This window comes from Juglans regia, chromosome 3 (genome assembly GCF_001411555.2).
Source record: "Juglans regia cultivar Chandler chromosome 3, Walnut 2.0, whole genome shotgun sequence".
Taxonomy (NCBI): Eukaryota; Viridiplantae; Streptophyta; class Magnoliopsida; order Fagales; family Juglandaceae; genus Juglans; species Juglans regia.
The window spans coordinates 5461734-5474695 of record NC_049903.1 but is presented as its reverse complement, the minus strand read 5'-3'; the positions used below and the strand labels follow the sequence as shown (position 1 = coordinate 5474695).

The 12962-nt window shown below is 35.2% G+C and overlaps 1 protein-coding gene across 2 annotated transcripts; it reads left to right on the top strand.

Annotated features, from left to right (window-relative positions):
• The first annotated feature begins 4151 nt into the window (after positions 1-4151).
• On the top strand, positions 4152-12499 carry LOC108990632 (probable ubiquitin-conjugating enzyme E2 24). 2 transcript variants are annotated; one of them, XM_018964644.2, is made up of 11 exons: positions 4152-4564; positions 5830-6623; positions 6755-6823; positions 7050-7124; positions 7225-8684; positions 9585-9722; positions 10087-10497; positions 10589-10652; positions 10766-10905; positions 11164-11475; positions 12019-12499. In XM_018964644.2, exons 5-11 carry the CDS (start codon positions 7233-7235, stop codon positions 12262-12264), a joined length of 2763 nt encoding a protein of 920 aa, XP_018820189.2. In that variant the 5' UTR covers positions 4152-4564; positions 5830-6623; positions 6755-6823; positions 7050-7124; positions 7225-7232; the 3' UTR covers positions 12265-12499. The 2 variants fall into 2 exon arrangements, with proteins under 2 accessions (XP_018820189.2, XP_018820188.2); XM_018964643.2 differs by having other exon boundaries at positions 5830-6823.
• The last annotated feature ends 463 nt before the right edge of the window (positions 12500-12962 follow it).

Sequence of the window (12962 nt, the reverse complement as noted above, 5' to 3'; positions counted from 1 at the left end):
AGCACGTGTCTTTGATTCAGCGGCTCTCATTCATCATATCAGATAAGTCAAAAGTTGCTCACGTGTCCAACATATGTCCTCTCCACTGCATATCAAATAAGTGTCGCTGCTTATCACTAAATGTCTCACCTTTATTTAACTGCATATACATTAGTTAGAGTAATAGAGAGATGGTACAATAATTGATACAATATTCACAGTCATAATAAGTACGTACATTAAAAGTGTATATATTGCTTAAAAAGGATAACATACAAGTGAGTCAAGATGATGAAGACGGATGTTGAAGCCAATCTAATTAATGAGGTAATATTTCCACCATATATGCATGCGTGTCTTTCAAGGAAAGAATAATGGAATAATAAAGAATAATTCTGTATCCACCTTCAACGGTTAAGTTATATATGCGAATAATAAGAGAATATATATCTTTACTACTACTGTTCCACATATATAGCTCATTTAGCCTCCCCATTTACACCAACTATCGTGTGTGTGTGAGAGAGAGTACACTGAATGATATAGTATTAGGGTATCAATAGTACACTACAAAAAATCAAGTCTTTTTTAACAATTTTATAATCGTTGTAAAAAAAGTCGCCGCAATTAATCTTTATTTGCGATAATTTTTATCTCCGCTAAAATCAAACGCAATGTATTAAAAAAAAATCACCACAAATAAAATTTATGCTATAGAAGTATTTTATTTGCGACAAATATTAAAATCATAATTTATAAGATTTTAAAAAAATAATCAGTTGAAAAAAGTCATTTATCTTCAGCAGTGGTTGCCTCTTCGCCTTAATCCAAATCAATATTCTCCGGCCTCCATAGACTGGGAACACTTTGTATCAACAGTAGGAGACACTTCGAGTAAAATACTATATTAATTTATATATATATATATATATATATATAGATATAAGAGAGAGAGAGAGAGAGAGAGAGAGAGAGAGAGGATATGTTGTGGACGAGGAGTACCGATCATGACCAATGCTTGCACAAGTTACCTTCAGCTTGTTGTTGTACTTTTTTGTTTAATTTTGACAATTACAAATATTTTTAAGCTAGAATAAATAGTTTAATTCAAATTTTTTAAGAACACCATCAATAAAGTGATACAATATATAAATAAATTGAGTAAAAATATAAGAAAGGAAAAGATCATAAATTTTGAAATCTCATTCTTCCAATAATTTCAGAAATTTTACATGTATGCTTATCATATATTGTAATTAAAAATAAGAGATTAGACTTTGGAAATAAGTTATGTATGAATTATAAATAAATAAATAAATAATTATATGTGAATGATAAACTAAGCTTTGGATTTTCTAAATAATGTATAACAGTAAATTATATTAAGAGGTTTTAAGTAGTATATGAATTACATACTGTATAGTTAGCTACCGAGCCAAACGCGGATTTTATAATTAAAAATTATAAAAGAGAAATAATATAAAATATAAAATTATAATTTTCTTTAAATTATATGCAATAGAACAAAAATTATTGAAGACCAAAAGTTCATTTAATGATGATAAAAGGGCCAATTTAAGAAATTATGGACAATACACACCCCTTAATTTTTTTATGAGAGACCGACTATATTATAAACTTATATGAGCAAATTAAGTTCTTGTTTGTTTTTAAAAAACATCTTATCTTATTTCATCTCATCTCATCATTATAACTTTCTTAATTTTTAATATAAAATAAAATAAATCATTTAATTTTTTCAAATTTTAAAATAAAAATAATATTAAAAAATATACTATAACAATATTTTATTTAACTTTTTAATTTTAATCTCAACCCAATTGTAAAAATAAACAACGCCTGAATTGTCAAAAATTGCAAGCTGGAAAGATATGCAACCAATAAAATTTGTTCTTCAGAGCCCGCCGCGCGGCGGCGTGGGTGGCAATTGGCTTCGTCCCTGGTTGTATAGATACGGAGTTTGATCACCAGAAGAATGCATGGGTGATGATCAGTTGGGTATGCTAAGTTAATTATTAAGTGTATCGTGGCCATGACATCCAGCAGACATTCGAAAGTATCCTTTTCAAATTTCTGCAGTTGATTGTCCTTTTGTGATTTCTACGGGACGGGTCACCTTGAATTTGGAGGCATATTCAGGGCATATGCATGTCACCAAGTTGATAGTCATGTCTTGGTGCTGATAGAATAAATTACATTTTTTTTTTTTTTTAACAAAGATTGCATCTTTTTTTAAAAAGTGACTATCAATATTCTTAAATTAAAGAATGTTATGTGCCGGTGAACATAATCTAATTAAAGTGATGGGTATATGTCCCGTATATTTGAGCTTTTGCCTACTTTTTTATCAATAAAAAAAAAGAAGAAATATATGTTTAGAATTGTAGTAGGAAATATAGCTTGTAGCTTTTAGACTTATAGCATATAACTTAAATAATAAGTTATATATTTCAAAAACTGTTAACTTTTTGATAAACATGTATCTAAATCACTTTTAAAATTAGTCATATTAATTTTTTAAAAATATACAATTATCTGTATGAGTTTTTCGATAAAAATTTTAATTTGATGCTTTTTAATAAAAATAGATTTTCAACTTTTTTAGACGATTAAAATACTTTTTATTAACTTATCAAACACACAATTTTTTCTTTAAAAAAAATTTTAAACAGTTAAAAACACTTTTTAAACTTCCAAACTCAAACCTAAACAGGCTCAAAGAAGAAGAAGTAAGTGATGGCTTTTGTTCGGTTCTTGTCTACCTAAATATTTGAAGATTTTCAAAAAGCCCCATAATTTGATGGGGGTGGCCCTGAACCCATAGCTAAGCTATGTGCCCGTACGCGTGCATGCACTTGCAGAGTTTCAGTTTCTTGCTACGGCCCCTGATCTGGCTCATATATAGAATTATAGGGAACAAAGTCGAATGGCATGTATAATTTCTCTAATGGATGATGATTACAGCGTGAATTTGCTTTGTGTGTTAGGTTTCATGTTACGTGTAAAAGCATATGAAATGACGAATGACTTCACTTGGTTTCTTTAAGCACGTCCTTGCGTCACTCTCTAGCTGTGTAGAACTTCACTGTCACGTACATTAATTGGTATAGGTTTGTTTATAAGAATTACACAATCATGCCATTTTGATATAAGTGATCTATATTTTAAGAAAAATGCTATTTGACCATTTTAAATTTAGAGTTCATATCACCCTCTTGATATTACATCATGTGGTGCCACTTGATTTATTAAAATAACATAAACACAAAAGGAGTAAAGAAAATCTAAAAATTCAAATTTTCTCTTTTGTATTTTAAACACCCTTTTATTTTAAATATATATATTTTATAATAAATCACTTGGCACCTCGTGTCAAGAGATTCAAACTCTTTTCAATTCAACACTTTTTTACATGCGGAGTAACAATTTTTTTTAACTTCATATAAATATATTTAAATTCATCTTAGATGAGTCTTACAAAACTCATTTCATCATCTCAACTCACTATTATTCATGAAAAGCAGTGTACTCTTTATCTATAAATAATATTTCGCCACAAGATGTGACGTTGTAAGCTACCAATTAAGCATATTCTTTTGCCATACTGAAAAAGGTTACATGAAAATAATACGAAGATCAATAAGCTAAACATGTGAAGTGCTGGAAACAAATTAAGAAAGCCATTGCCAAAAGTTAATGTAATTAGGTATGGCAGCAGCAGGCAGCTGACACATGCATCAAAGAAATAAATTATAATGAATAGATCACTCTTAAGGAAGGTCATGGATGTCGTTGTAAAGGGTAATGGACAATCTAGCACCCCCCCATAGATCCTATATTTGGGTGGATGAATGACAATAAAGATCATACCACTATCCTATTACTCAATTTTATATTCTACATTTTTTTTTTTACCATTTTAGAGATATAAATGACGATATATAGATGCGTGTATTTTTATCCAACAATTAATTAGATTTTGCCAAAAAAAAAGAAACAAAGCGCATAATGGTAAGAAAAATAATAACTTTTATAATTATTTATAACTTTACATGAAATGATATGATTGTATAACGACGGCACGTCTGATACGGTTGGTATATTCTTTCTTTCGTATCCATTTAATAGTCGCCCTCTCGAGTCTAATTGGATGAGAGAGACAGAAGCAGAGCACACTCGGAATATTCAACGTTTCCCAGCAACAGAACAGTGAGACACACCAACCCACAGAGAGATAGAGCGAGAGGGAGGGAGAGAGGGAGTTCTAATGGTTTGGAGGCTCGAGTATGGTTTGAAGGGCGGCGTTCGGGGAGGAGCTTGGCCTCTCTGAATTCCCATCGTTTCCCTTCTTTCAACAACAGTAAATGGTTCTAGTGGCTGAGAAAGAAAGTTAGTGAGAAAGTGCAAGAAACGGAAGAAAGAACTGTAGGAGAAACTTTGTTTCTGTCAATAATTTTCTGGGTCGAATTCCTTAGATCAGCTTTTTGGAGACTTTGTGCGGTTTTCTTGGGTTTGGTGAAAAAATTTAGAGTTCCAGTGGTTAGCAGAGGTGGCAACTGCAATGGTACAGTATTTCAGTCTGCAATTTCTGTCGGTTAATCTCTGTCTTTTCCAAATGTCATTTTTATTTGTTTGTGGGGTTGATGAATTAGCTTTTATCTTTTCCATTATTAGTATCTATGTTACTTTTTTCTCGCAGTTCAGAAATATGGTGTTTAATTTTGATAGATTATGGCAAATGCTTTACTTTTGGTCATATTTTGGCTCTTAGAGCACTTGAATTTTTTAGGCGCACAAGTTTGGAGGTTTTTCTTTTTTTGTGATTTTCTGTCATGAAAGCCTGTTGTAAGATGTTTTCTGTTCTATCTCTTATGAAAAACTTCCAAAAGTTCTCTCTTTGTTAAGTTTCTTGAGGGGTACAAGTTTTGTGAATAGATTATCATGAATACTTTCCGTAAGTCATTGAAGGATATGTTCTTTGGAGTGAAGGTTTGTTTGTATAGGAAACTTATGGCTGCTACGATTTGAATATCTTTGTCTTTCATTTGCATTTGAAGATTTTGATGCAAGGTATTTGATTTCTCATCTTAAGTTCTTAATTTCTTGAATGAGATATGAGAACTGACAGTTACAATTTTTTATGTGTTTCTTTCAATTTTATCTCTGTGAAAATGGACCCTTGTTGATACATGAAATAGAAGTGATTAAGTTAAAGGTGTTGTTTCAGATTTATTCCTCAAAATGCCTTGGTTAAAGTAGAGTATCTGTACAATAGTTGCTCTAGTTTCCCTTAACTCTCATGTGTTGTCTAAACTACATTTCTAAGTAATGCATCTTGTAGTCTGAAATCCCGAAATTCTAATGCAACACCAAAAGTGAGGGACCAACAGTGGATTTTGTTACTCCATAGACGACTCTCTCTCTCTGAATTGATAGTTACTTTGTGAGGTTCATTCATCGAACCAAATCAAGCATATTTTCATATCCATTGTTCTTAAACGTATGAATGCAATATTCTGGTAATGGTCCGTTAATTCTCCTCCATGCATATGATAAAAAAAAAATCTCCTTCATACACACGCAAATAGTTTTTTTCTTTTTTGCCTTTTAAAGACAAATTTCACATTGAATGTTAACAATTTTAAACCTCTATTTTTTTCTTCTGCATCTACTTGTGGCCCCCTTTTCTGTGCCTTTCTTTATTTGATCAGTCTACAAAATTTGTAAGAATAGTAGCAACAATCAGATAACCAATTCTAGATTCTCAGATTTTACTGCTTCTATTCTGTGTTAATAAAATTACTTATTATTAACAGTCTGTGTTTGCAGGTTCTCAGGAAATGTAAAATTGGTTGGAGAAGCTCTTCGGTATTTTGGCACTGAAGCTTGGTTACGCTGATAGTTTTCTCAGAGTCAACATCCAGTTTGTAGCCAGGTTGCTTGTACAAAATAGTGTTGCCGCAGGTTCAACTGTTGGGTTAAGGGTTAAGCCACTTAGAGAAGCTTTTTTGAGATAGTGATTATTCAGATAGCTCTCTCAGAGACACAATACAAAACTGAGTTTCTGTCAATCAAGCTGCTAGATATATCTAAGATTGGTGGTCAGTTAGGTGGCATGATCTTTCCTGATTGTGACTTTCAGTTTCAGCTGTTCAATCGAACTCCTTACATGAGGCAATTCTCTTTTGGCAGCAGATAAACGTGGCAGAAATTTTGGCTTTTTGGGGGCAAATCTCCTTTGGCAATAAGCATGTGAAGAACAAATTGCTTGCATAATTTTGTGAGGATTCTGTTCGTTTGGGCAAATCTCCTTTGGCAAAAGTTACGAAAGGTTCCTTTGGTTGGGTAACTTCTTTGGCAACAGATATTTGAGAAGAGCTGTCTGGTTGGAAAAACATCATTTGTCATCAATCTCCCTGGAACTCCACCCGCTCTATTGGGAAATCTCTTATCCGGCAGTGGTAGCTTTTGAGCTCTTCTGTGGTGGGAAAGTCTCCTTGAGAAGTTTCTTCTAGGGGGAACTTCAGTTCATTCATTGGGCAAATCTCCTTTGGCATTTGGGGTCGTAACTCGACTCCCGTTATCCCTATAGGGCAAATCTCCTTTGGCATCATATCTCCAGTGTTAGCAATCTACATATCCTATTGGAGATATAGACACACTATCAATATACACATCTGTTGGAATATATATATTAATTTAGCATTTGTTATCATCCTTTGGTACGACTACAATCTGCATATCCTTATTGCAGTACATATTAAGAACGTGTGCTCAAACTAGGAGTGATAGAGGTGTTGGCTTCTCCAGTTCGTCTAAAAAGGTGAAACTTTTATGGTACCTTTCTCAATATCTACTGTTAGTTTTCTTTGTGGCAAATATTGTTATAGGGTTACTACCTGAAAAGTACATCCTAAGTTGTTCACAGTTGCTTTAGCGAATAGGAATGTGGTTAACTGTTGGTTTCAGCTCTTATACATGTTTGAAATATGTGCTTTTGTTGTGAAGATATTGACTTTCTAAAAGAACCTTGTTCTTGTGATTTCCAGTGAAGGTCAGCTGAGGAACTAGAGCAAAAGGCCACCTGAAAACATAATTCTGATTCTGTATCTTTTTCAGCTGAGGTGAGAGATCCAGAATTCTTCTGTGTCATTGCCTTTCTTTTTTTATTCTCGAAATTATGTAATTTCTGCAAGACTGAGTTGTAGTAATATCTTATAATAGGCATCTGAATGATGGATGTGTTCCTTAGTGACTCTGATTGGGAGAGTTCTAGTGAAAGCAGTAGTAGTGAGGATCAGGAGGAAACAGAATGCATATATGGCGGGCAGGCCAGGAGCATCTTGTCAAGCCTTGAGGAAAGCATTGAGAAAATTGATGAGTTTCTCTCATTTGAGAGAGGATTTGTACACGGGGATTTAGTGTGCTGTGTAACAGACCGATCTGGACAGATGGGTAGAGTGATTGGCATTGATATGTTGGTGGATTTGGAGAGTGTTCAAGGAAAAACAATAAAATATGTCAATTCCAAGAAACTTCTGAAGATCCGCTCCATTACAGTTGGGGATTATGTGGTTTGTGGACCTTGGCTTGGAAGGGTGGATAAAGTAGTTGATAAAGTCACTGTTGTCTTTGATGATGGAGCAAAGTGTGTAGTCACTGCCACAGATCAAGAGAAGCTCTTGCCAATTTCTCCTGATGTATTGGAAGATTCACAGTACCCATATTACCCAGGACAGAGAGTGCGGGTTAGGCTCTCGAACGTTTCTAAATCAGCTAGCTGGTTATGTGGTTCTTGGAGGCGTAATCAAGATGAAGGGACTGTTTGTGCTGTGGAAGCAGGTTTGGTTTATGTGAATTGGCTTGCTTCTGCTCCTGTGGGTTGTGATTTGAGTTTGCCTGCTCCACCATGTTTGCAGGATTCAAAAAACTTGAATCTGTTGTCATGTTTTTCACATGCAAATTGGCAACTAGGTGACTGGTGTGTACTTCCAAGTCTTGGCAGTGAGGGTACAATGGAGCTGGATTTTCTTAATGTGTCTACTGGTCAGCCAATCAAAGAAAATAAGAACTTGGCAAGAGGATTTAAGAGAAGAAACTCAAACTTAGATGAAGTCTTTGTAATTGTGAAGACAAAGACTAAAGTTGATGTTGTGTGGCAGGATGGCAGCCGCTCGTTTGGACTCGATTCACAAAATTTACTCCCTGCAACTGTTATAAATTCTTATGAATTCTTTCCTGAGCAGTTTGTGTTGGAAAAGGGAACTTGTGATGGTCCACTCGTGTCTATCAGCCACAGATGGGGTGTTGTGCAGTCTGTGGATGCGAAGGAACGAACTGTAAAGGTCCAATGGAAAATTGATTCTGTGAGTGAAGCAAGCAATTTGGATGGAGACATGGAGGAAATTTTGAGTGCTTATGAATTGGCCGAGCACCCGGAGTTTTCATATTCTTTTGGTGATATTGTGTTTAGGTTAGTTAAGAACCAGTTTGGGGATTCAGCGAATAGTGATCATGCCACCTCAGAAACTGGCATGGGTGTGGAGTCTGTTTCAGAAGGCAAGAACTGCAGCAAGGATCAGAATCAGTACCCCAATGAGTCTTACCTATCTTATATTGGCAATGTGAGGGGCTTTAAAGACGGTTTTGTTGAGGTGAGGTGGGCTACTGGTCTCGTAACCAAGGTATGATGTAGTCATCCTAATTCTTTATTTATGCATATACATAGTCAGTAACTTGTTGACACTTTTCTAATTATATAAGATACTACCGTTTTTGGACAGGTTATGTACTCTTGTGCTTTCTTAAGGTTGAGAATTTTCTCGACCTTACTTACAGATGAGTTGTGACCGTTGTTAATCCAGTTGGGTTTGCTTCAGGGTTCCCTCGTGTAGGGACATATGAGATTCCCGCCTGAAGCCTGTTGTGCATGTAGATTGATACACACTTTTGGTGAATTTGGTGGTAATTTGTGCAGAACAGCCACTGAACTAGAAAACAACGCCACTGAGCTTGATGTATTATCTTCATTCCTATGAAATATGGATGAGCAGTGTTTTTCCAATGATATGCCAGTGGCCTTGGTGTATTATGTCTTCTTGATTTGTTTAACTTGACAATTTAGAGGTGTCATATGATCTTTCTCCAACTTTAGTATTTTGTATGAATTACACTAGGGGAGAGAGGAAAAAGTTTGTTACTGCAGCATACGTTTAAACTTTTAATGAAGCATCGTCCTGTAATAGATGTAATAGTTACAGTAACCAACTAGGTAATTCTGTAATGTTATAAGACCAATTTTAGCTGAACGTGTACTTATTTGGAAGATGTGTCTCTATTCTTGTTTCTTGGGGCTGTTGTTCACTAGATCATCATTCCAGCTTTTAGTAAGATGCAGTGATTAGGTTATAGATGTGGTAGTGAGCCACCCATACTAAACAAGAGTGTTATGATATGCAGCCAACTTCGGCTACTTATAAAACTTGTATTTTTGTGAGTTACTATCTATTCTTGGTTCATGCATAACTGGGTAGTATCCTGTTGGGATTCAGTAACTTCTAATTCTTTGATGATCATCATTGCAGGTTGCACCTTATGAGATATTTCGGAATGATAAGTATGAAGGCTCAACTGCAACTAATGTGCTCTATGAAGAAAATGTTGAGGAATCAAATCAGGAGATAGTTGAACATAACAAATGGTCTTATAACCATAAAGGAAAGGTAAAGCCTCCCCTTTCCCTCCCTCTCTCTCTCTGTGATTCACTTATAAGTAGTGTTAAATATTTACAGTGATGGTTTTGTGGCCCTGGATTAATTGGTGGCTAAAATATTTAGGAAATGGGTGATTAAGATAATTTGTGATATAGAACTGGAAGATTTGGTGGCAGTTTAGACTTGGTACTGAGTATCTTAAGAATGAGTATCATTTCGTTGGAAAAAATAGTTGTCTTTCTGTACTTCTAAGTTTTTTTGGTGAGTGGGTTGTTTAGTATTTCCGGTATATTAATTCTGGAAGTTAGAAAAAGAAACCTTGTATCATCTGCATTTGTGTTGGAGCAAACTTAATAGCAGCTTTAATGTTCAGGATTTGTTGGATTCTGATGGTGCTGGTGAAAATTACAAAAAGCATTCATGGGAGTTTGGTTACTTTCCCCTTCCTCAAGCTGCCATTGGATTTTTCATTAACATTGCAACAGGCCTATTTGGATCTATTGGTTCAACTTCAGATTCACGCCCAGTTGTATCTGGGCTTATTTCTGAAGGTGGAAATGAATCTAAAATTCTCCATGAGAAAGAAGTGCTGGAAACTTGCGAACTGTTGCAAACATTTAGAAAGACAAGTTCAGATCATGAAGTGGAAGAGTCTCTGGATGCTGAAGCTGTTCCATTTTCTACCACCAGTGAGAACTCTGATCAGTTTAGGCAGTTTGAAATGGTTGGTGATTGCTCAGACCATCACTTTCTTGGCGCTGACAAACGGTTGGCGTTGTCTCAGGCAAGAAATTTGACTTATCCCTCTAAATGTAGAATATAACTTATTCAATCAGTCAGAATGATATTTTTCCCCCCTTTGTATTCTGTTATAGGTGAAAAGAGTTTGGTTGAAGAAGGTTCAGCAAGAATGGAGCATTCTAGAGAAAGATCTTCCTGGTTAGCACTAATTATCCTTTTCTTTTTTATGCTGGAAATCAGAAGGGTTACTATTCAAATTTCGAAACCCTATTCAATGTACTATTGCTCATTACACCTTCGTGACCTCACAGAAACAATCTATGTCCGTGTCTTTGATGGAAGGATGGATCTATTGCGAGCAGCCATTGTTGGTGCACCTGGAACTCCATATCATGATGGGCTTTTCTTCTTTGATATTTTCCTTCCCACGGAGTATCCTTACGAACCACCTGTAAGTTATCGTACTTATCCTGTCGATTTTGTGCTTGTTGTGTCAAAAAGAATTGCCCTCATAATTCCTACATTTTTTATGAAATAGAAGTTAATGTTTATTTGACTGCCCATACCCCAAAATGAATGAGGACCCCGTCAAAAGTGAGGGTGTCCAAGTTCACAGTCCATGCATGAATCTATTCTGCATATATACATGCATGAAAATCACTCATAAACAAAATCTAATGCTGGTATCGTGACATGAAATCCTATGCAGTTGGTGCACTACAATTCTGGTGGGCTCCGTGTCAACCCTAACTTGTATGAATCTGGAAAGGTCTGTCTCAGTCTTCTCAATACATGGACGGGTACAGGCTCTGAAGTATGGAATCCAGGGAGCTCAACTATTCTTCAAGTTCTTCTCTCCCTCCAGGCCCTCGTGCTTAATGAGAAGCCTTATTTCAATGAGGCAGGGTATGATAAGCAGATTGGAAGAGCTGAGGGAGAGAAAAACTCTGTAAGCTACAATGAAAATGCATTCCTTGTCACCTGCAAGTCCATGCTGTACCTACTACGAAAACCTCCTAAGGTACAATAATTAGTTCTCAAATCTCAATTCACTCTACCATTGTGGTGGTTTGTGGCAGCTATTATGATAATTACCTCTGGAGTCTTGGACAATATAGAGAAAGATGAAAGCAACAATTTGAGCACTATATTTTTCTTGAATTACTATAATAGTATTCAACAATTTTTAGCATATAGCCTTCAACACGAGTATCCATACATGTTCGGTATCACTGCCACGATTTCAACAAATGATGTATTGCACCATTTTCAATAGTTTTTTTTTTGGATCAAGATATTTTCAGTAGTTATTGTTTGCAATGACTTGAATTACGTAAATTCCATTGTCTATAATTAATCTATTAAGAGGATTCAAATGGGATGTCCATGTTAAAGATGTCTCGATTAAATACATACTGTCTCAGGAATTGAACATCACAAAAAAAAAAAATTGGCAACTTACATGACCAAACCCTATTTTATTAGAGAAAATGCTATTACATTTGAATTTATCCTTTTTCATGATTAAGCATTATTTTTTATGTTCAACTTTTTGCTGGTGCAGCACTTCGAGGCATTAGTGGAAGAACACTTCAGGCAATGCGCAGAGTCTATTCTAATGGCTTGTAAGGCATATATGGAAGGAGCTCCAGTGGGCTATGCTTTTGGGTGCGGAAAGGCCGAGGTTGAAAATATAAAGGGAAGTTCTAAGGGATTCAAAATCATGGTTGCTAAGCTCTTGCCAAAGCTTGTGGAAGCATTTTCTGACAAGGGCATGGACTACAGCCACTTTATTGAGCCTGAAAAATGAATTTGCTGGTAACTCCTGAATTACCATACCAAGACCTTTATTTTGTTTGTAAATATGTATGATATCAACACTTGCTTGGCAAAAGATTGGTCATTTGTCAATATATGGTTGTTGTGTCATGCATGGTGGTGAAAAGTGCCTTAGTAAGGCTGTGTTATATATGTATCATAGATTATGGCTTGCAGACTTTCAGGCTATGAAATAAAATTCCATGTTGGGTTGGTGTGCTTGATAATGATTTTGTGTCTGTAATTTTTGACAAGGATGTTTTAGCATGGCAAAGGAAATAGATCCCATATCCAATTTTCAGAGGTTTACATCTCCTTGGCATGAAGTTAAATCCATGACATCCATCCCAAGTTCCAACCCACCAGTCTCTCCCACAAATTCACCATGTATTTCCTCCCAAGAATTCTTTCCTCGACCGAGGAAAATAAATGCGAAAGCCATTTGCGAGTAATATTATTCATCATCCTTTTAGATGATATCAAATTATTAGAAAGTTATATTTTATTTTATACTTATCTATCAGTCTCACGTCATGAATTGCATTTTTCAAAGGCTTTATTATAATACATTTTTCAGCCGAACTCATTTGAGCAGAATACGATAACGGTTGTCATATAATTGTAATATTTTTTTGTTGTGAGTTTTGGATGTACACTTGCTGGTTTCTTCAATCTACATATTCAAAAGAC

Bases quoted from the DNA above. Each gene is read 5' to 3' on its own strand.
- LOC108990632 (XM_018964644.2), top strand. From the start codon at position 7,233: ATGATGGATGTGTTCCTTAGTGACTCTGATTGGGAGAGTTCTAGTGAA. The intron at 9,723-10,086 runs GTAAAGCCTCCC...TTTAATGTTCAG, and splicing joins CTTATAACCATAAAGGAAAG to GATTTGTTGGATTCTGATGG. The intron at 11,476-12,018 runs GTACAATAATTA...TTGCTGGTGCAG, and splicing joins TACTACGAAAACCTCCTAAG to CACTTCGAGGCATTAGTGGA.